General features: G+C 37.9%; 1 protein-coding gene across 1 annotated transcript; it reads right to left on the bottom strand.

Annotated features, from left to right (window-relative positions):
- Window positions 1–19213: 19213 nt before the first annotated feature.
- LOC309819902 (solute carrier family 22 member 7-like) lies at window positions 19214–22916 on the bottom strand (the record flags this gene model as incomplete). Its single annotated transcript, XM_082650350.1, has 2 exons — window positions 19214–19988; window positions 22749–22916. 2 exons carry the CDS (start codon window positions 22914–22916, stop codon window positions 19293–19295), a joined length of 864 nt encoding a protein of 287 aa, XP_082506476.1. The 3' UTR covers window positions 19214–19292.
- Between the last annotated feature and the right edge of the window lie 1058 nt (window positions 22917–23974).

Below are 23974 nucleotides of genomic sequence, written 5' to 3'. Positions count from 1 at the left end.
CTATAGAAAATGTAATGGATCATACTTTGATTTAACTGGGATTTATTGTATCTTCAGTGATAATCCAATATTCATATTTTAATCTGTAGGTATGATCAGGACATACCTTTTTTAAGCCTTTCATTTTCTATGAAAGAAAAAGACAAGACACAGAATTTAAAGACAACTTATTCCTGGAATGCTTGGCCTGAGAAGATGAATAGAATGTCTTTTGATTTTTCAGCAGTGTTATTTTAACATTCTCATGTAGGTCATTACTTATTCCAGAGTTGGATCAATCAAAGGAAGGTGAATCAGCAAGGTGCAAAAGAGGAAGCCACCTTGAAATGGATTAAGTGAAATAATTGTGCGAACATATGGCCTGGAAATTAAATTGATTCAGCTAAACAAGTTATATTAAATAGATCAGGTAATTTTCAGGCATCTGGTCATGTGATCACAATTTAAAGCAATTACACAATCTGAGACTTGGAGAAACAGAGAGGGGACTACTAGTCTATAGTTTACAAAGACAGAGAACACAAAATAAAATTGAAGTTGTTAGTGATGTTTTATGAGTTTGCCCTTTACAAAAGGGTGCGTATAAGGAGAAGATCCTTGATGAAAGGAACCAAAGAGGTTTTCTGAATAAAATTTATCAGACATCTAAATTGTCAACCATTTATTCATTTATTAACTCACTTAAAAAAACAAATACTTATTAAGCACTGGCTCTCTTTAGGCTCTTTGTAAAATGTCCTAGTCTTCAAATTTCCTACTCTAGAGTGATGAATTAAAATATTGTATGAATTTATATGTACGTAGAGCAGAAAAATAGATGCTTTTTTTTTTTTTTTTTTCCGGTACACGGGCCTCTCACTGCCGTGGCCCCTCCCGCTGCGGAGCACAGGCTCCGGACGCGCAGGCTCAGCGGCCATGGCTCACGGGCCCAGCCGCTCCACGGCATGCGGGATCCGCCTGGACCGGGGCACGAACCTGTGTCCCCTGCATCGGCCGGCAGACTCTCAACCACTGCGCCACCAGGGAAGCCCTAGATGCTTTTTTAACTGATAAACTTTTTTGCTGCAAAGGCTCCTTTGCCATTAAGATATTTTTTCTTGGTCTTGTCTTATGTTTGAGCTCAATGTAAAATACGTATTTAGACATCACCTCTCTTCATTTGGCCTATTGTTTCCAAATATATAGTTATTTCAAAATTACAAGAATGCAGCTGTTAGATGACTTACAAGCATAGAAAATGTGCATTATATATGCCATGAATGGCTATTGATTTAACTTTTCAAAATTCAATACATAGTAAGATTTTTTCATATTTGGTATGAAAATAAGTAACTTTTAAAAGTATTTTTTGTTAAGCTACATAATTAGCTTATGTATAATTTTTATGCACTGAGTTATATGAATCATAATTATCATGTATTCTTTTTTTAAGACTGTTAAAAATTGAGACTGTAATTATGCCTGTATAAGAACTATTTTAATCTCTCTTTTTTTTAAATTTTTATTGGAGTATAGTTGATTTAAAACGTTGTGTTAGTTTCTACTGTAGAGCAAAGTGAATCAGTTATACATATACATATACCCACTCTTTTTTAAATTCTTTTCCCATAGAGATCATTACAGAGTATTAAGAAGAGTTCCCTGTTCTATACAGTAGGTCCTTATTATTTATCTATTTTATACATAGTAATGTGTATATGTCAATCCCAGTCTCCCAATTTATCCCTCCCCCATTTTAATCTCTTAATCATAAAGTCATTTGAGTGGATGAGATGTCATATTAGATCTAATATATAGAGTCTAGACATGCTGTCTTGAACACTTAAGAAATTCATCCATGTGAAATTTTTCAAGGTTTATTCATAAGAAAATACTGTTTAATTCTTGGTGATAATACAGTCCCATGGTTACAATGGATATGAGGCAAACAGTATGACATTTCCTAATTGTAAAAGGCAATTTTGTTGGTTTGGGTTTACATAAAATTAATTCATTGATAAGAAAGGACTTTAATCATACTAAGCAATGACAGGTACTAACATTTTGTAAAGAGCCTCATATTTTATAAAATGTCCTCTCATATGTATTCTCATTGGACCTTAAAACAAGCAGATGATGAAACTATAATAGTTCGCATACAGATGAAAAACTGCTGAGAAATCCTTGATTTTCCCAAGGATGCACAAATAAACAGAACAGATAGGATAGAAATAAAGATGCCACTACAGTTTGAAGAATGTATTGGAGAAGGTATGACAGAGACTAGACAGAGTCCAGTTGAGAGACCAGTTGAGTGGCTATTATTATATATTTCAGGGTTTCCCTGGTGGCGCCATGGTTGAGAGTCCGCCTGCCGATGCAGGGGACACAGGTTCGTGCCCCAATCTGGGAAGATCCCACATGCCGCGGAGCGGCTGGGCCCATGAGCCATGGCCGCTGAGCCTGCGCGTCCGGAGCCTGTGCTCCGCAACGGGAGAGGCCACAACAGTGAGAGGCCCGCGTACCGTAAAAAAAAGAATGCCTCTATATATTTTAGATAGAGATGACGAAATCCATAATAGAGATAGTGGCAATGGGATGAAGGGAAGTGGATGAATTTCAAAGATATTCATGAGAATTGAGTGGTTGGATGAATATATTAGGTGGAACCATATGAAAATGCCAATATTTAACTATTTTGACAAATAAAAACAACAACTTTATATTGTTTAATCTCACAGAAGTTAAGCATAAAGGAGTCATCATACAAGACTCTCAGGACTTATAACTGACTAGCTGAATGGTTAGTGAAATCATTTATTATGATAGCAAGCACAGGACAGGGAAGAAAAAAACTTTGTTTTCTGGGCCTACAGAATCTGAAATGTCTTTGAGAAAATACATTGTAATATTGAGTGAGAGTAATTAGATAAGTAGATAGGGGATTCAAAAGAATGACTGCATCAGCAGTCATCAGCATTTAGATGTACATCAAAATCATGAGAGTTGGGGCTTCCCTGGTGGCGCAGTGGTTGAGAGTCCACCTGCCGATGCAGGGGACACGGGTTTGTGCCCCAGTGCGGGAGGATCCCACATGCCACGGAGCAGCTGGACCCGTGAGCCATGGCCGCTGAGCCTGCGCGTCCGGAGCCTGTGCTCCGCAACAGGAGAGGCCACCACAGTGAGAGGCCCGCGTACCGCAAAAAAAAAAAAAAAAAAAACATGAGAGTTGAACAACAGTTTGAAGGGAACATATATGAACTGAAGAGAAAAAAAAAAAAGGAGTAAGAAAAAATTCAGAAGAGAGAGGAAAGAGGACTAAAAGACACTGAGAAGGAAGAGTCAGAGATCAATAGATATTTGTCTCAGAAAACCAAGAAGAGAAGTTCACAAAAAGGAGTGGTCCTTCTGTGTAACATTCTACTGGAAATGGTAACCAGTGAAATAAGGTAAGAAGAGAAAAGGCACACAGACTGGAAAGGAAGAAATGAAAAACTTCACTGATTGCATGATCATCTGCACTGAAAATCCCGAAGAATCTTCAGAAAATGTAGTAGAACTTAAAGTGAGTTTAGCCTGATAGCAGGGTACAAGATCAATATTTTCAAAGAAATCAATCATATTTTTACATATAAGCAATGGACAGTTGGAAATTGAAATTATAAAAAGTACCACTTATAGTTACACTGAAAATACCAAGTACTTAGGTACACAGCTTAAAAAAAAAACCTATGTGCAATATCTACGGAAAACTACAAAACACCAACTAAAAATATAAACTAAAGAAATGGAAATATATACCGCATTCCCTGGTTGGAACACGTAATATTGTTAAGATGCCAATTTTCCCCAAACTGCTCTATTAAATGCAACTTCAATCAAAATACTAGTAGTGTTTTTTTTTTACACGAGTTGATACTAAAATAAAAGTCAACATACTTCTGAAAGAGATCAACAATGTCAGAGCACTCATATTGCTTGATTTCAGGATAAATAATAAAACCACAGTAACCAAGACAGTATCGGCAAAAGGCATATAAATCAATACAATAGGAAAGCCCAGAAATAGACCCACACAAATACAGTTGATTGTTTTTCCAAAGGGTAAGGTAGTCTTTTTGACAAACGGTTATAAAAATACTGAATATTCATATGCCAAAAATTAAACCTTGACCCATACCACACACCAAAAATAGAAGCCCCCCAAATTATCATAGAACTAAAAGTAAAATTTTAATCTATACAATGTCTAGAAGATAACATACGGGAAATAAAATTAGGTAAAGATTTCTTAGCTATGACACCAAAAGCAGAATCCATAAAAGAAAAAATTAACACCCAGACTTCATCAAAAGTAGAATCTTCTACTCTTGGAAACACTGTTAGAATAATAAAAAATAATGAGCCACAGATTGGGAGAAAATATTTACAAATATTATATCTGACAGAGGACTTTTATCCTAAGTATATTAAGAACTCTCAAAATTCTAGTAAAAAAGCAAACAACCCAAATTTTTAAATGAGCAAGCATCTGAACAAATGTTTCAGTAAGAAGACATTCAGATGGCAAATAAGCACATGGAAGTAAGTAAATTACTTTTAGGGAAACGCAAATTAAAACCACAATGTTATACCATTACACACCTATTAGACTGAGAAAAATAAGACAAAAACGAACCTGACAATGCCAAATAATAGCTAGGATATGGAGCTAGGATACTGGAACTCCCCTAATATGCTGGCAGTAGTGCAGAAAGTATAGCCATGTTGGAAACAGTCTGAAAGTTTCTCATAAAATTAAACATACACTTAGCATATGACCCAGCTATCCCACCTCTAAGCATTTACCCAAAACATATGAATACTTACTCTCACACAAATATCTGTATCTAAAAGTTCATATAGAATTAATTGTGAATTTCCCCAAACTGGAAACAATCCACATATCCTTAAATTGGTGTATGGTTAAACTCTGGTATAGTCCTACAGTGAATACTACTCAGCAGTAAAAGGAGTGAACTACTGATACACACACCATATGATGGTGAAGTGCATATCAAATGCATTTTCATGTTAAGTTAAAGAAGCTGGGTTGAAAAGACAACGTATTGTATGACTCCATTTATATAACATTTTGGAAAAATCAAAATTATAGGACAGAAAACAGATCACTGGTTGTCAGAGGTTTGAGCAGGGGGAGAGGCTGGTTACAGGGGCACAGGGACAATTTTGGAGACAACGGATCTATTCTGTATATTGACTTTAATGGTGGTTATATAATTGTATGCATTTGTCACATTCGGAACTGTACACTAAAATGGTCAGTTTTACTGTGTGTAAATTATACCTTAACAAACAATGGGGAAAAATGATCAAGCAATTTTTAACACTTCTGAGACATTATGGAAGAAAAGAACAACACCCTGTCTATTGGACTCAGGAGCAGGAATGTCCTTGTTGAGACAAATTTTTTTTTTTTTTCTTTTGCGGTACGCGGGCCTCTCACTGTTGTGGCCTCTCCCGCTGCGGAGCACAGGCTCCGGACTAATGCGCAGCCTCAGCGGCCATGGCTCAGGGTCCCAGCCGCTCCGCGGCATGTGGGATCTTCCCGGACCGGGGCACGAACCCGAGTCCCCTACATCGGCAGGCGGACTCTCAACCGCTGCGCCACCAGGGAAGCCCGAGTTGAGACAAATTTTGAAGTACCATGGAAAGCACAGTCAGTTTGTGGTTGTTCAGGAAGCCAAGCAACTGCACCCAGTAAAGGAGCAACAGCCAGTGCAGTTGACAATTCTCTCAGGAAACTTGAATTTAAGAGAGAGAGAGAAGGTGTTATGTAGAGTGTGACTTCAAATTGGGTGAGAATTGAAATTTGAACATTTGCCTGTATATAGGGAAAAGACAATAGAGCAGGAGGTAGAAGATACCAGGAGAAGAGGGAAAATTAACAGTACAAGCTATGTGAGCAGACAGGAGCGGATGAGTTGAAACACAAAATCAGAGCAGTAAGCAGATAAAGAAAGGCATCATTCCTATCTTAACTGGAAAAAGATATGGGTGTGAATATGTTAAATTTTGACATAGGGTGGCAGAAAGCTGAGGGAGTTTCTAAATTATACCTGCTATTTTTCTCTGTGAGTAAACATGGAAACTGAAAAATATCTCTGTATAGTGCTGTAAGCCCCCTTGAAGCTGGAGAAAATCTGATACCATTAAAACAGTATTCTGTTAGTTTTTTGTTTTGTTTCTAAAAACACTGATCAACCCAGATTAAGTTGAGTAGATGAACAGTTGAACTCATCCAAGTTCTCGTATTTTTTTCAGAATGGTGAATTAGAAAAACAAATGAGGCATAGGAACTGAGGATGTTTCCAAAACACACAGGTATTTTACCTGTTTAAGAAAGCAAGTAAAAGTGTGGAGAAGAAAAGCAGTCAAGGGATTGTTGATCTTAATGAAGCTGAACCATCGTGGTAGGTGTGACACAGAAAAAAATAACAAAAACTTGCTATGAAAGCTATCATCAGATAGTAGAATTTCAGGGCTTATCGATTTCCTAAATGGAATGAGTAAGGATAAAATTCATCATGTGACATTGGTGAGGGAAACTGATGTTGAAAAGAGATCATATCACATGATATGAACTGCTAAGACACTGTAGGTTTTCCAGAGTCATATTTAAAACTGAGAACACTGGAGTGATTTTAAAAATTAATTGTAGAATAGGTACCAAAATATTCATTGAATGAGAAAGAATGACTATAAAATTGATAATGAGCAATTGTATAGAGAACTAGATTGCTGAGTTTTATAGCTCTGAAAGGAGCAAGAGTTCAAGTGAGGATATAAGAATGAAGGTATTGAGTGGCTCTGGTGAGTGAGGAGGATTCTTAAGCTACTACCCACTCCTCAGCTATGAGGACCATAGGGAAAGGCAAGTTTTTCTTAATTATGTGATGGAGAAAATGTCCTAAGGGGGTCAGGATTCAGTTAAAGTAAGGTCCATATACTCTTTTTATAGGTAGAATTCATGTCTCATGAAAAAAGTAGTCCTAGTACACAGCAGAAAGGATGCTTTTTTAGTGTGTTTTCTGTGTGTTGGGGGGTGGGAGGTACCTTTGAAGAGGCAAGGGACAGTGGAAAGCTGAGTTAGAAGAAGTACGGAGATGTCATTCCTAAAGAAGACTGATAGCTAGTGGGAATTATTATTGGATAGTAACCAAAACTGATAGGTACAGAAGCACGTTCTTTATGTTATTTCTTAATGACTCTGTATTAACGCATCCTTGGATTTCACAAAAAAGTAAAAGGGATTAGACCAGATAGTACCATATTGAGAAATAGCAAATGTAGAGCATACATGCTGCTCCTACACACTTCTGAGCCCATGGCAGGCATGACTAATTGATTATGGCACCCTTTCCTACCCATACCAGATTCAGTTCAAAATGCCTTCTCAAGTTACCTATCCAGGTAATCATTTCCAAATGGCCAAAAATACCACAGTAATTAAATCTACTTTTTAAATCCTTGTCATATTTTTCCACAATTGTTTTCTTATTTAACTTTTCATATGGGACCCCTGTTCTCCACATTCCAGAAAGAAGAGAGATCAGCATTCCTCCCTTCCATTATTACTCAAAAAAAAAGGGGGACTCCATTCACTATTCTCACCTACTTCTCTCAGAAATAGAGGTTCTTGGGCTTCCCTGGTGGCGCAGTGGTTGAGAGTCCGCCTGCCGATGCAGGGCACACGGGTTCGTGCCCCGGTCTGGGAAGATCCCACATGCCGCGAAGCGGCTGGGCCCGTGAGCCATGGCCGCTGAGCCTGCACATCCGGAGCCTGTGCTCCGCAACGGGAGAGGCCACAACAGTGAGAGGCCTGCGTACAGCAAAAAAAAAAAAAAAGAAAGAGGTTCTTTAAGGGGTTTCTTGAAGTCCTTCTGGATTTTAAAGGGAAATTTATTATACTTTAGTAGAAATTATAGTTGATTCCCAAAATTGGTATTCTTGCTCTGTTTTACAGAGAAAAATAAGTTTACGTTATTTCATTTTTTTTATTTCTTGATCTCTTATTAAAGTGTTCAGGACAAAACAAGCAAAGTCCTTTCCTTCAGTGAAGTCACATTCAAAATCTTTAGAGAACATTTATAAAATTGAGCCCTTCCATGTCATACTTAACATGTTACACATTACACTTAACAGTTCAGTTGACAGACCAGAGTGAGTGCCAAGTTTTACCTCATACTGGCTGTGTAATTTGGGCCAAGTCACTAACCATTCTTTGCTTTGTCTCCGTCTGTTAACTGCAACAATGGGTGGGGGAAGGGCAATGATGACACCCAACTCATAGGGTTGCTGTGATCACTAAATGGGAAAATAAGTACTTAGAACAGTTCCTGCCTCAGTAATAGTAATAGGAACCTCAGTGGGGAAGAAGATGGAAACTGTCTTCATTCAAGGGACAAGGAGGCTTATGTTGAGCCTAGAAAAGAGATGATTTAGAGGAGGAGTTATCTACCTTTTATATGGAATGATGGGCTAAATAAAGTTACACAGAACTGTAGCTTGGCTCTCCTTATATAAAAATATCTAATAATTAGAACTGCCTAAAATTGGATGCTGTGTCTCAGGATTGGTAAATTGCTTGTAGGTGGAGCATGAAAAGCAGAGGCTGAATGAATAATCATCATGAGTGTTGTGAACTGAGTTTATATAGATGTTTGACTAGAAGATATCTAAGATCTTTACACTCAAATGCAGTGTTTATTGTATCATAAGTAAGAATTACTCTGAGATTGTTTAGCTCTAATATGTCAGCTTAAAAAGAAAAAAAGAAAAAGAAAGATTTCAGGGATAATTGGTTATTTGATGAAGTTGAATTTAGGAGTTAAAATTTAAAGGTTATGTTGAATGGAAATCATAGTTCTTTTTTTTTTTTTTTGCGGTACGCGGGCCTCTCACTGCCGTGGCCCCTCCCGCTGCGGAGCACAGGCTCCGGACGCGCAGGCTCAGCGGCCATGGCTCACGGGCACAGCCACTCCACGGCATGTGAGATCTTCCCAGACCGGGGCACGAACCCGTGTTCCCTGCATCTGCAGTAGGACTCTCAACCACTGCGCCACCAGGAAAGCCCTCATAGTTCTTTTTTAAAAATTGAGGACAGTAATTAAAATCATATAGTCTTCTCTCGGTATCCACGGGGCAATGGTTCCACAAGCCCTCCCACAGCAAAATACAAGGATGCTCAAGTCCCTCAGTCAGCCCTCCATACCTGAGGGCTCTGCATTCTGCAGATTCAACCAACCGAGGATCATAAACATCATACAGGATTCCTGCTTGTTTGAATCCATGGATGCAAAACCACGGATCCTGAGGGCTGATTGTGCTATAAAAAGTTTAGAAGGAGTGGATAGGCACTAAATTTTAAGCCTTAAATATATAATACATATTTCGTATAACTTTGAGTCATCATGAAAATCTTATGTGATTGGCATTTTACAAGTGACAAAACTGAGTCTCAGGAGATGTATTTACCTAAGATTGGCAAAGAGCTGGGACGCAGACACAGATCTCTGCCAAAGTTTATGCTTCATAGCACTACTGCACACTCATGAATATGAACATGCACACGTCATTTATTTTGTTGTATATAATAACTGAGTAGCAGTTTCTAAAGACTATGAATTATCTCCATATATATTAATAATAGCATATACTTCACAATATATATACACACTGTAATGAAGCATGAAATATAATCTACTCAGCCTCCTAAAAGTATCCTCTTGTTCAAGGTTAACATGATAAACTATAACTAGTGTTAGTAAAACAGGAAAGACTACTATATTATTGAACCATCTTACCAGTGACTTTCTATATGGCATAGAATTCTACTATTGTTGATGATTCAAAATATAACAAAATTTTTAAGGGAAGAGTTTGGCTTTATCTTCAAGAGTAGTAGAAGTATTGATAACTGCATCCAATTTATTGGGGAAATATAACTGAAGACATCACATCTTGGAAAGGGAACTGGAAAAATTATTTTCAAAATAAAACAATTTTCCTGAACTCTAAGCACATTGATACTTTCGTATGAAGAAAATGTATAAATTCAATTTTATTTTCTATCACCTCTTTTACTCTCTCCCTGACAAAACAAACATTTTAAAAACTCTCTTAAGTGGATTTGTAGAATGAAAAAAGTGAGATACAGATTTAATATAGTAATGTATTAAAATAGGCTTGTGAGTGACAACTAGGGTTAGGAGAACAACTTCTATATGGTATTTTATTGTCAACTAGAAGCTGAAACATAGCACCCAATTCATCCTTGAAAATGTCTCCTAAGCCAAATTAAAACAGCATACACTTATAAAACACATTGCGTTTTGATTCTACAGATATATAAGTAATTCTAGGTGATGAGATTTGAATACAAAGTATAAAAAGAATAAAGCCATTTCTATATGGTAGATATTTTCCAGAAATCCTTAGAAACAAGACTTAATAATTAGGCAATTAGAAACTCAAACCATAATTCTGGCCAACTGTAGCCTAACTGCTGGATTTGTTTGTTTTTATCCTTTATGATATATAAATTGGATGACCTAATATCTACCTACAGATAGAGATGTAATGTGTACATACTAATGTAAGTGTGCATACTAATATAGAGTGTACATACTCACATGCACACAAACATATCTTCACTTTATACATTATCTATCCTAATACATATATACATCTATACATACTTATATGTATACAAGTGTCTGTGTGTATGCATGTATATATGTATGATTGGACAGCCAATGTGAGATATATTAAAAATCTTGAGAGAAATTAAAAGTATTGTAAGTTTTATAGTTCTTGGCCTGAGGATTTAATCTGATGATCATTTTAGATTGGCAAGATTTTTACCTTTGTTAATGGAAAGTCTTCTAATTCACTGAGTACTGAATAATTTTATCATGTATAGTTCTAACCTAAACATAATTTTTGTCATTTCATGCAGGTGTGGCTCTGTAAAGCACAAAGTAAACTTTCCTCAAATTTATCCATAAAGGTTAACTTTTTTGAGCAAACTTCAGATAAATTGCTTTAATGTGAGTTGCCTAGCAGCAACCGTGCTTTCTCAATTTACTTTTTCCCTAACCTTTCTTCACCATTCAAGAAACAGCATGCTCCTCTTCATCTACTACCCTTAAAGTATGAGTAATAAAGAAAATGAGGACAAATTTTTGGTTATTTGAGCCCTTAAGTAGATTTTTGTTAATGTGTGACAGAGATAATATCCATGAACCCAAGTCTTTCAGTTTTAACAGCCAGTCACTTAAGAGAGAAAATTTTTGTTTTGTTTTATCCATTCCAAAAGTTTATCTTTACATATAAAGGACAAAGTTTGAGGACTCTTGAGTAAACCACTTATATCAGGGGTCAGTCAGCAAACTTTTTCTGTAAAGGACCAAACAGTAAATATTGTAGGCCTTAGGAGTTGATGATCTCTGTCTCAATTACTCAATTCTGCTATTGCAGCTTGAAAGCAGCCATAGGCAATAAGTAAATGAGTAAGTGTAGCTGTGTACTAATAAAACTTTATGGACACTGAATTTTGAAATATATGTACTTGTCCTATGTCATGAATTATTCTTTTTAACATTTTATCTTTCTGACCATGTGAAAATGTAAACTCTTTCTTAACTTGAGGACTGTACAAAAACAGGCAGCAGCTGGATTTTGCCCATGGACCACAGTTTGCCAACCCTTTATGGTTTATAGTGTATACTGTCAATTATAAAGAAGAGATGGTGACATAAACAACATATCTTCCCCAAACTAAGTAAGAATTCTGGAGTTAGGTCGTCCACACTCTTCATTAGAAAGTTCCTAGGTGCTAGAGGGTTAGCCTCAATGATAGAGTTGTAACAGAAACCTAAATTAATTTGAGTAGACTGCCTGAACAGAAGGGATTATATTTTAGTCTGCTCAGGATATAGCCTGAAAAACCTCATCTCAGAAAAAAAGCCCATACTTTCACTATTGGAAAACCCACTTATACACCACAAAAAACACAGAAATGTGATTGAGATCAAGATGATAGACCTAAAAGGCTAAGGTAAGACACAATACAGAGTCCTCAGACCCTAGTGCTGGGGTTCATCAGGGGATACCAGCAAGTGATGGTGGGGACCAGGGAGTCAAACTACACCTCCGTGGAGTTTGTGAAGCAAAGCAAAAGATTCAGAAGTTACCCCATGCCATCTCCAGCTTGTTGCCAGAATGACATAGCCCACCTTTGAAGAGACCAAAAGGAATTCTGAAAAGACTGAGTAGTAACCCAAAAAAGACTGAGTTGTAACTTAGTTAAGTGGTCACTTGCCTAAGATGGATAAAGTTATCTCTAATAAGTGAAAATGTGGACTTGTAAAAAATGAATTCAGTTATAAGAAAATGAATAAATTTCTTCTTTGCCTATCTGAGCCTATCTGGAGCCTACCTGGGAAAATGTAAGAACGTTTAAGCTTATGCTAATTAAGTAAATCAACACACCATAATACTTAATGTCAAATATGGATAATCTTGATTATTCTAATCATCATGTGTACTGACTTAGATGGTAAAGCATTAACTTCTCATAAAAATTTGTTGAGGAATATGCCAAAATTATAATGAGACGTGAATAGGTTTGTGCTCTAAAAACATAGGCTTGATCAGTTAAAACAACTGTGATCAAATCAACTGTTTCAAATTGAAGGTACCTGTGCTAGATTGAATTATTCTCTCTCACCACCACCACCCCACCCCACCCTCCCCCTGCCAAATATCTACACTCTAAACAATGGAAACTGTAAATGTTACCTCATTTGGAAACAAAACAAAACAAAACAAAAACTTTATAGATGCGATTCATTCAGGATCTTGAGATGGAGAGATTATCCTGGATTATCCCGGTGGGCCCTAAAAGCCATCATAACTGGGTTTATATGACAGATGCAGAGGGAGATATGACAACAGATAAGGAGAAGACAACATGATTATAGAGGCAGGGATTGAAGTGATATAACCACAAGCCAAGGAATGTTGGTAGCCAACAGAAGCTAGAAAGGAAACAACAGATTCTTGCCCAGAGCTTCTAGAGGGAGCCCTACCAACACCTTGATTTCAGCATAGTGAAACTGATTTCTGATATCTGGCCTGGAGAATTTTGAGAAATAAATGTTTGCTGTTTTAAGCCACGAAATATGTGGTATTTTGTTACATAAGTCATAGGAAACAAACACAGCGCTCAAGCACTAAGAAAGCCCAGCCTTATTTGAGGAAATGGTTATATGTTACTTTTCACATCTCTACTTTGTTTTCTATCACCAAACACTGAAGAAGGAAGGGATATATAGGTGACTTATTACTCAGTGTTGGGATCGATATTAAAAAGTTGGTCTCTTTTAACATTTTTAGTTGTAAAATATTTTCTTTTATCAAGTGATTTATTGTAAATTTAGATAGCTAATTAGAAAATTCTTATTCTAATCTCAATTTTGCTTTCCAGTAATCTCCTTCAGCTGGTCCTAGTTGTGCTCTTTCAAGCAAACCCAAATGGCTTTAATGTATCTATTAAATCACAAAACGTTAATGTATTTTTTAAAAATCATGTTAGGGACTTCCCTGGTGGTGCAGTGGTTAAGACTCCACCTACCAATGCAGGAGACATGGGTTCGAGTCCCGGTCTGGGAAGATCCCACATACTTCAGAGCAACTAAGCGCATGTGCCACAACTACTGAGCCTGTGCTCTGGAGCCCGTGGGCCACAACTACTGAGCCTGTGCACCTAGAGCCCGTGCTCCACAACAAGAGAAGCACAGTAATGAGAAGCCCTCACACCGCAACGAAGCGTAGCCCCGCTCGCCACAACTAGAGAAAGCCCCCGCACAGCAACGAAGACCCAAAGCAGCTAAAAAAAAATTAATTTTTAAAAATACCATGTTAATCCCCAGACCTCTCACATCTGTACCCTAGAGTATCCTACCCTAGCCTAGAAATATTCTCTAAGCAACATTTCCTTATTTCCTCTAGTTTTCATGTAACAATGATTTCTGTAAGCCTCCTTCTCAAAATTCCAGGAAAACAGTAGAAACTATCAAACAGATGATAATAGTTCATTTCTTGTGAGATTATCACATGTTAAGACACTGTACTAATGGCATTATCCCAAATATTGCTGTCCTATTTTATCAAGGAGGAAACTAACTTTAGGAGACTTGAAATTATTTGTCCAATATATTTAGTAAATGGTTGAAATCAAGATTTGAATTCATGGGGCTTCCCTGGTGGCGCAGTGGTTAAGGGTCTGCCTGCCGATGCGGGGGACGCGGGTTCGCGCCCCGGTCTGGCAGGATCCCGCGTGCCGCGGAGCGGCTGGGCCCGTGGGCCATGGCCGCTGGGCCTGCGCGTCTGGAGCCTGTGCTCCGCAGCGGGAGGGGCCGCAGCGGTGCGAGGCCCGCGTGCCGCAAGAAGGAAAAAAAAAAAAAAAAGATTTGAATTCATATTTCAAAACACAAAAATATATCTCCTTAACCACCAAGCTACATGGCAACCAATGGTTTCTTATTTGGGAAAGCTCCTCTCCAATGTTGCCTTCACAAATATTCCTAGTATTTAATTTAAGATTACAGTAGAGTGATGTGAGTGGTAGAAGAACCTTACCTGAGAGGAATGCTACAAGTTTTCAATTAACAGAATTCACTTTAACTTTTTACACAGCTATGATAGTAATTAGCTTCTGCTGAGCTTATGGTTAACTAAAAACTTCCATTTTTTTAAAGAGGAATACTTATTAAATCAGGTCCCCTGTTTTATGTTTGTGGAAATGCTTTCCTAAAACTATATATAACTTTGGATTCTATAAATTTAAGTGCCTAGGTTCAGAGAATGGATTAACTATAATCCTTGATTCACAACATTTTCTCATTATTAATTAGTTAGCTACTTTTAATAATGTACTACACAACTGTGAACATACTCTGTAACACAAAATCATGTGTTTGTCATTTCCTTGTTTTCTTTTTAATATAGTTTTGTTGCATTTACATGTATCCCTTGTCTTCTTGTTTCTATTGTATTTAAAATTTTTAAGTTTTATAAAAGGTATCATGCTATATCTAGTTGTTTGAGACTTTGTCATTTAATATTAAATTGCTAAGATTCACCTACTGCTGATATGGCTTATTTAATTTCTCTGCTGGAAATAATACCTTGTGTAAATATTGTAGTAAAGTTATCTATTCTCCCATTGGTGGTTGTGTGGACTAAAAATGTGTTCATGATTGTGTTGTTGTTTTTGTTGGTATTATCATTGTTTAGGGTGATGAACAAACAGCTCTTAATTTTAATATAAAGCTGACCCTGAACAACACAGGTTTGAATTGCGGGGCTCCACGTCTACACTTTTTTTTTCAATAAATATACTAGAAAAAAATTTTTGAGATTTGCAACAATTTTAAAAAGCTCACAGACAAACTGCAGAGCCTGGAAATGTCGAAAAAATTAAGAAAAAGTTAGGTACATCAAGAACTCATAAAATATATGTAGCTATTAGTCTATTTTATCATTTACTACCATAAAATATACACCAATCTTCTATAAAGTTAAAATTTGTCAAAATGTATGCACACAAACACAGGCCGTACACAGCCTCATTTGCGGTCGAGAGAGAAGTGTAAACAAATGTAAAGGTGCAGAATTAAGTCATAACTGCATAAAATTAACAGTAGTACATACCGTAGTCCTGTGATAATTTCATAGCCACCTCCTGTCGCTACGGTGTGGAGCTCGACTGCTGTAAGCCTCGGCTTCAAACGCCAGAGACGCCAATCATCCCCACCTGAGCAAGTGCGTCTCTCCGGTAAATCTCGTATCGCGGGAATGTGATCGCTCGCGGTTCTCGCGTAATTTCCATCGTGTTCAGCGAAATACCTTAAACCTTGAATAACACCATAGGACCCATACAGAGTTCCGGTAATGATGCTGGACGTGCTCCCAAGAAGCAGAGAAAAGTCATAACATTACAAGAAAAAGCTGAATTGCTTGATATGTATCGTAGATTGAGGTCTGCAGCTGTGGTTGCCACCGTTTCAAGATAAGTGAATCCTGTGTAAGGACCATTGTAAAAAAAAGAAAAGCAAATTCATGAAGCCATCCCTGCAGCTACACCAGCAGGCACGAAAACCTTGCACTTTTTGCAAAATACTTTTTTATCGCATATTGAAAATACAGCTTTTATGTGTTTGCCAGATTGCTATAAGAAAGGATACCTGTAGACTCTAATATGATTGGAGAAAAATCAAAGTCAGTATATGACAAAGTAAAAGACAGGTAAAGGATATAAAGCTGGAGAATTTAATGCCAGCTAAAGATGGTTTGATAACTTTAGAAAAAAAGATTTTGCTTAAAAAATGTCAAGATAACAGGAGAAGCAGCTTCTGGTGACCAAGAAACTTTTTCTACATTGGTTCTATTGACGCTTTGTCCCTGAAGTCAGGAAATGGACCTTGCCAGTAAGGAACTGTCTTTTAAAGTCCTTTTGATATTGGACAATGTCCCTGTCCACCCAGAACTATACAATGTGGCAGAAAGGTTCTGATTATTCAATCCACTCTTGACTTCTTTTACAACATGAACCCTTCTATGATAGTGAAACTAAAGCAAATTGTAGAAGGATTGGTACTGTATAGAAACATTTTTTAGAGAAATGAAAAAGCAAAAAGTCAGACAGAAATTATGACGTATTTCCATATAGTCTGCCTGCCTCTCTTGTCTCCCCTTCCACCTCCTCCACCTCTTGTGACTGCCACCCCTGAGTCAGTAAGACCAACCTTTCCTCCTTCTTCTCCTTAGCCTACTCAATGTGAAGACAGCAAAGAGGAAGACCATTATGATGATAGATTTCCACTTAATGAATAGTAAATAATCATCATGCATACATTTAATGAACTTATCTATTGTGTACATGTGTATCTTCATGTGAAAATCTAATAACTGTACAGCAAGAACTGTATGAGACATGTTTGTGTCAACATTATCATCATCCCCAAAGTGTTCATTGTGTAGTATATATTACAATATATCGTGTTCAAAACTTGTATTGAAGTGGATAGCCTATCCTTACATAGACATAAGGTAAGTGATATACAACATAAAATTAATAATGGGTTAGTTTTCTTACTGTTTCATATCTTCGCTTTCAAAGAAATAATTACATTACTGTTCAGTATGCCCCTCTCTCTCTTATAGAAACTGTGTATCAGCCTACCATCGCAGGTGTTTTGTTTTTGTTTTTGTTTTTGTTTTGCGGTACGCGGGCCTCTCACTGCTGTGGCCTCGCCTGTTGCAGAGCACAGGCTCCGGACGCGCAGGCTCAGCGGCCATGGCTCACGGGCCTAGCCGCTCCGTGGCATGTGGGATCTTCCCGGACCAGGGCACGAACCCGTGTCCCCTGCATCGGCAGGCGGACTCTCAACCACTGCGCCACCAGGGAAGCCCCGACGCAGGTGTTTTTAATGTTAACATGTTTCCAGTACTGTATTATGAATAACTGTAATACTGTATGCCATGAAAATTTCAAAACCATTCATTAGTGTATAGTGGAGCCATTATCGATTACACTAGGCTACCATAAAGCAATCATATTGCTGCTTCTTCATTATTAATGCATGAATCTATACCTATACCTATAAATAAATATGAATATCTTTTTCGCTTTTTTTATTTTTGAGGTCCAGTGTTACTAAAATGCCTAACAGCTACAGTGTTTTGTTTGTATCATGAGACAGTATTGATCTAAGTACCAACATTCCATCATCTTGTAAACAGATGACATAAACTTAAATACAGTAAGGTACTGTAAGTGTATTTTCTCTTATGATTTTCTTAGTAACATTTTCTTCTCTCTAGCTTACTTTTTTGTAAGAATACAGTATATAATATACAAAATATGTGTTAATCAACTGTATTATTGGTAAGGCTTCTGGTCAACAGTAAGCTATTAAAAGTTAAGTTTTAAGGAAATTTAAAGTCATAAGCAGATTTTCAACTGTGCAGGAGGTTAGTGCCTCTAACCCCTATATTATTCAAGGGTTATATTTTTCTTTTATTTAAGAACTTTCTCCCGACCAAGTTCTAAATGATATTTATCTATATTTTCTATTATGAGTCTGAAGTTTTCTTTCACATGTAACATAGTGCACTAAGTTTTTATATGAAATAAAGATTCAATTTTGTCTTTTTCCTTAGATATAACCATTTTTCCACCTCCACAGAATGGTCTCTCCTTTTTTCCCTGATGGAAGAAGCACCTTTGTGAGACATCAAAGTTCTAATTTTGCAGAAGTCTTTTTGGGGCTCTTTATTCTATTTCACTGGTCAATTAGTTCAACTCTATGTCAACAATATACTCTCTTAATTACTACAGCTTCATAATAAGTCATTATATCATTTTGGAAATTTTTTTTTTTTTTTTTTACTCATAAAACTTGTGTTTATTTTGGCTTCTCCAATAAAATGTTGGCTCCCATGCCTTCAACTCTTCTTTGGGCATGAGGCCTAGACAGTGGGTTGGAGGGTGGGGAGTGTAGGGGTGTGGGGATGCATTACCCTGCAAAGTGACTGGGAGGTAGCAAAGCCAGCCATGGGAACAAAGAGCTCTGTTCTCCTGGTCCCCTGGCTCTGGCACTGGGCAGCTCCCAGCACCACACAGTGGACAGCATGCCCACCAGCCCTGTTGGTACCAGAAGTCGTTATAGGACAGTTCTTTCTTTAGCACCATCTCTAGAGGAAGCACCTTATTCAGCATCTCATTTGAGCATGAGAGCAGATAGATCCTGCGGCGAGGTCTGCTAAGAGGCTTCATCCATTTGAGAGATGACCAGACAGACCCAGAGAGGGAAAGCCACATGCCCAAGGTCACCCAGAAATCAGTGACAAAGCTGGGACCAGAACCCAGGGCCAGACTCAGTGGCTTCCCATCCAGGGCTCATCCCACAGCTCCTCACTGTTGCCCTAACCCAAGGGGCACCTTTATTTACAGAATCCCCCCAGCCATGAGAGGGGTGCCAGAATTCTCAGCAGCCCACTGCATTCTGGGAAGTTGCTCTGTTGCTGGAGCCAAATAGTCAAGGCTGGATGAGCACAGAGAGGGGGCAACTCCAGCCCTGGACAGGGGGCTCACTGCCCCCAGCCCTGGTCAGAGGGCCTGCCCTTCTGTTCTCCCAGCCCCTGCTGCAGAACTTCCATGGAGGACCTGCCCCTGATTCCATTCAGTCCTGGACCTGCTTCATGGGCATCTCTTCCTCCTGAGGGCTGGATGGGGCACTCTTCCTCTCCACGTCTTGGATGGTCTCTGGTAGTTGTGCCTGCTTTGTCTCTGGTAGCAGGAGGGCAGTGCAGGCAGCCAGCAGGGCGATCCCCCCATAAGCGAGCTTGGGCAGTGACAGCCATACTCCGTCCAGCAAGGCTGCCAGTGGGGCCAAAGAGCCCCCCAGTCGGCCCACCAGTGCAGTCAGCCCCATCCCTGTCTGTCTGAGCACGGTAGGGTACAACTCCGACGTGAAAAGGTAGGCAGTGGTGAAGGCAGCTTCAGAAAAACCTTTCCCCATCACCGCCAGGGCGGTGCTCCAGGACTTTACCTCGGAGGACACCAACAGCCTGAAGCCCAAGGCGAGGGCGGCGCCGAGCAGCGTTCCTGCCAGCGTGAGGCGGCGTCCGGCGTGGCGCACCGACAGGTAGACCAGCAGCTTGGAGGGCAGCTCCACGGCCCCGAAGAGCAGCTGCGTCTGGTACACGTTCAGCCCCAGTCCCGACACATCCAGGCTCACGCCGTAATAGGAAAAGTTCACTCCAAACCACACCACCATGCAGCACAATGAGATGTGTCGCAGCCTTGGAGTCCGGAACAGGTCTAGGTATGAGGGTGTTCGGACCACCCGCTCCGCAGCAGCCACTTTGCTCAGAGCCTGGTGGGGAAGGAGGAGAGTTTGTGACCTCGGAGTTGGCTATGTGGCCTGAACAAGGCACCTTGTTCTCCCTGGGTTTCCATCCTTCTCTTCTGCAGTAGTCGGAAATTTTTTTTTATAAAAAGGTAATTTTGTATAAATTACTAGTCTTCAAAAATATCCCCCTTTCCCCTCCTTTTATACAAATATAATATTTGATTTCACAGCCCTCTATCATTTAGGCAGACACATGTGATAAATTCTAGCTAATGAAATTTTATTTGAAATCACGTGTGTCACTTCCAGACAGAGATAACAAAATGACCATTCTGCAATCTCTCTTTTCCCTTTTCACAATGTCCAATTAACTCTTATGTTTCAAACAGACAGTATGACAAAGGCCCAAACAGCCTACATTTCTCTATGGGACATGTAGGTGAATGAAAACTACATTTTGTGTAAATAAGATATTTATCTTCTGAAGTTGCTTGTCACTACATTTTGTAATGAAGTTATACAATGAATTCAAACCCTTAGTCATTTAACTATGTATATAAAAAAAAAACACTCCTTTTTTTCTTTTTTTTTTTGGTAAATATCCCTACACACTGGCACTAACATGGGTTAGGATACAAGATTTCTTTCTGTCTGTGTTGTTTATTTATATACCAGCAGGTTAAAATTATCCTCCCTACCTAGTATCTTCAACTTGAGCAAATTCTTGTTTGAGAAATAAAATTGAAAGAGAGCATGAGACCCCAGATGGAGAAATTGAGAATCTGATTCTTTCCACATAAAGTACCAATACGTCTCTTGCCTGGCAAGAGTTTTACTTTCTAAAAATATGAAGTAGAATGTTCTAAGAAATATGGGCTTTGTTCTTAAGCAAGAATCCCAAAAATTAGGAAAAGAGGAAAAGAAGAAATTTTCAGTAGTGGAAGATTAAAATGTGTCACAAGGAAAAGACTAGTATTATGTAAGGTTTTGCCCTGCATAGACATTAAGATGCTTATTTTGACTTTCTTTGTCTGTGCTGAGTCACTTGTAAAACTATGTATGAGATTTAACAGGGAAGTGGAAAGTGTATTTTTGTGAGCTAACACTCTAGAAAAAAGTAGAGTAGGAGTCAAACTTTGAGCTGCATCATGGAATTAAAAAATTCACATGATTGACATAGTTTAGATAGGTACCTTAGCAACTAAACTGGTACAGTATAGGTATTTACCATGTATTTTGGCTTTTTATATTGAATACTTTTGGACTTATGAATAGCTATCTATTCATAATGCAATACTGTCATTACTGACAATTCACTTTTGTGATGAAACTACACTAATTTTACAGTAGAGAAACCTTTTTTTGTTTTCAACTGTTCACTCACTTGAAACTTTTCTGCACTTCAGGACTTTTACTATAAAAATCCTATTGCCATAATACTTGCCTGCAGCTGGATACTTAAGTTATCACACTAAAGATTGATTTAAATTGAGTGTAATTATCTGCCTAGAATCTTTTTTAAAAAATTTCCCCTTCTTTAACCATTAATTTTCTAAACCATAATTATCCACAATAATTTTAGTTGGTGGTCTTGACTTAGTGTCTATTAAAATAAAATCTATATACTGGTTAATTTAATTTGACTAAAAGAGAATCTCATGCCTAGTCACTAACATAGTGAGCAATTTTGTGAATTTTAAATGGGGTCTCTTAACTTGTACAGCTGGCAGATGTGCTTGACTCACCCATATTAAAATGTTGCTAAAATTCTTATATTCACCCAATAGCTTGGCACTTTAAAAAATGTAAATGAGAATCCACTCTTCACCTATCAGTTTGAAAAAGATGAAGTTAGAAAATACACAGTGTTAACAAGGGTGTAAAACATCAGGCACTTTCGTACTTAATGTGGCAGGTGTTAATTGGGGCAATGTTTTGAGGATGATTTAATCATATACTTAAAAACCTTTAATCATCAAATCATTGACCAGTAATTTCATTTCCAGAAATTAATCCAACATATTTTCTTCTTTAAGTGTTCAAAAGTATGCACGCAATGATTCATTTTTGGAAGTGTCAATAATAAATCCCCTTAATGGCACAATGAGAGGGCAGCAAATCCACACAATGTAGTATTATCTTACTCTTTAGTTATTCAAAAGAAAGCAAGACAACATATGTGTTGATGTATACAATCTCTACAAAAATAAAATAAACACTGCACTCTGCTTTGATCTGTGTATTTTAAAGAGGTTTTTGTGTATGTGTGATATGCACAAATATTTATGTGTGATTGCATATGTAGATAATTTTTGAAATATATAAATATAATTTTTAACAGTGGTTGCCATTCGTTGTGTGGATTTGGAATCTGAGCAAGGAGAACTTATTCATTATACTGTTAGATATTTTTTTTTTACCATATACATGTATTACTTTTCATTTTAAAAATCATTATGCGAGTAAAACAAAGGGAGAGCTCATCTAGTTTTTCAAGAATGCAGCCCTAAAATATAACAAGGAATATAAAGACTATCCTGTGTATCCTGCTGGGTGCTACAAAGATCCTCTGTCCCCTGTCATACCTGTTCCATGTAGTTTTCAATGACTTAGCAGTGACCTCAATTCCAGAATGAATATCTGAGCAAAATCTGGTAAAAAAAAAAAAAAAAAAGAGAGGCTTGGCTATCTATAAAAAGCTATTTTTTATGTATATAATTTCTCAAATTGATTCGAGGCAAGGCATTCACTTTTATTCTCCAGCAATTAGATAAATATGTTTACCCTAGAGCTATTCACATCTTCCCAACTCTTCCCAGGTATCTGATTATCTACCATTGATCTATATCCCCATGGTTTATTTCCTTTCATTTTGCAAAAGTATATGAAAGCCTTTTGCCAAACAGTATTACGGCCAGGAACTGATGCTGTGAGACTGGAAGACTTCCCCATGCTGTAAAAATAAGATTGCATCATTAAATAGGGCTCTCAGGTATTTGCCAACCTGGGTAATAATGTCTCCCTGGGATACCTGCCCTTTTGGCAGCTTCCCATCCAGGCACGAGTCAGCAATCACAATTAGTGTGAAGTGAAGTAAGAGTGCCAAGTCTGCAGAATGCAGAGGAAATGCAGCAAAGTCTGAAATGAACTCAGTGAGCAGTCACAATCCTCAAGGCAAAAATTGCTCCATTCCTAAATGGGAATAAAGCAATGATGGATTGACTGCCAAACTGTATTCTCTGTGTAGGTATGCCTGATCGTCCTGTCAGTCTTTCAACCATTGCAGTGTTTCCAATATGTTTCTTTCCTCTCAAATAGTCTCACACACCTTTCCTCAGGTACTTGTGGCAGAGAGAAGTAACAGAGTTATTCCTGTTGAGGGCAGCCAGAATGGGGGTTATCCTTTACTGAAGAGGTTGGGAAAAGACTGAGTGGAGAGCAGAGAATAAAACGGTTAAAGCTGCTTGAGTAAATTTATCCAAAGGATTTATAAAATGAAAGATACCTAAAAAAAAAAAAAAAAAAAGGAAGATACCTTAAAGATTCTACAGTATAGTTGGAAGGTAGAGTGCCCAAAATTCAAATCAATATATGTCTTCCTTTAATTATGCTTTCATGCTGGCCAGTCACTTTGAGGTTATATCCATCATGATGAATCACTCTCAAACTCTTAATTATTTGTGCTGCATATTTTTCACTGTGTCTCCTACATTTGCATTCCCGTAGCAGCTAGCAGATTGCCTTGAATATGACAGGTGTATAGGGAGGTTTGGGTGGGAAAATTTAGTCGTATTTGTTGATATCAATATTCTCACCTACCTTAAGAAGAGGCTCAGACATATTTGGAGCTGTGAATAGGTATGGTATTTTCTGATTTACATCTAGGAATTAGTTGACCCACGTTACTATTTGGAAATATCTTTTAAAGAGTTGGTGTACTGCAAAAACAAACACAGAATTGTAATGTGTCTACCTTGCCTTTTTCTATTTTCCTTTAGTGACTTAATATG

The sequence above is a fragment of the Grampus griseus genome (genome assembly GCF_964374135.1).
Source record: "Grampus griseus genome assembly, chromosome: 3".
Classification (NCBI taxonomy): Eukaryota; Metazoa; Chordata; class Mammalia; order Artiodactyla; family Delphinidae; genus Grampus; species Grampus griseus.
This window is presented reverse-complemented; position numbering and strand designations above follow the sequence as displayed.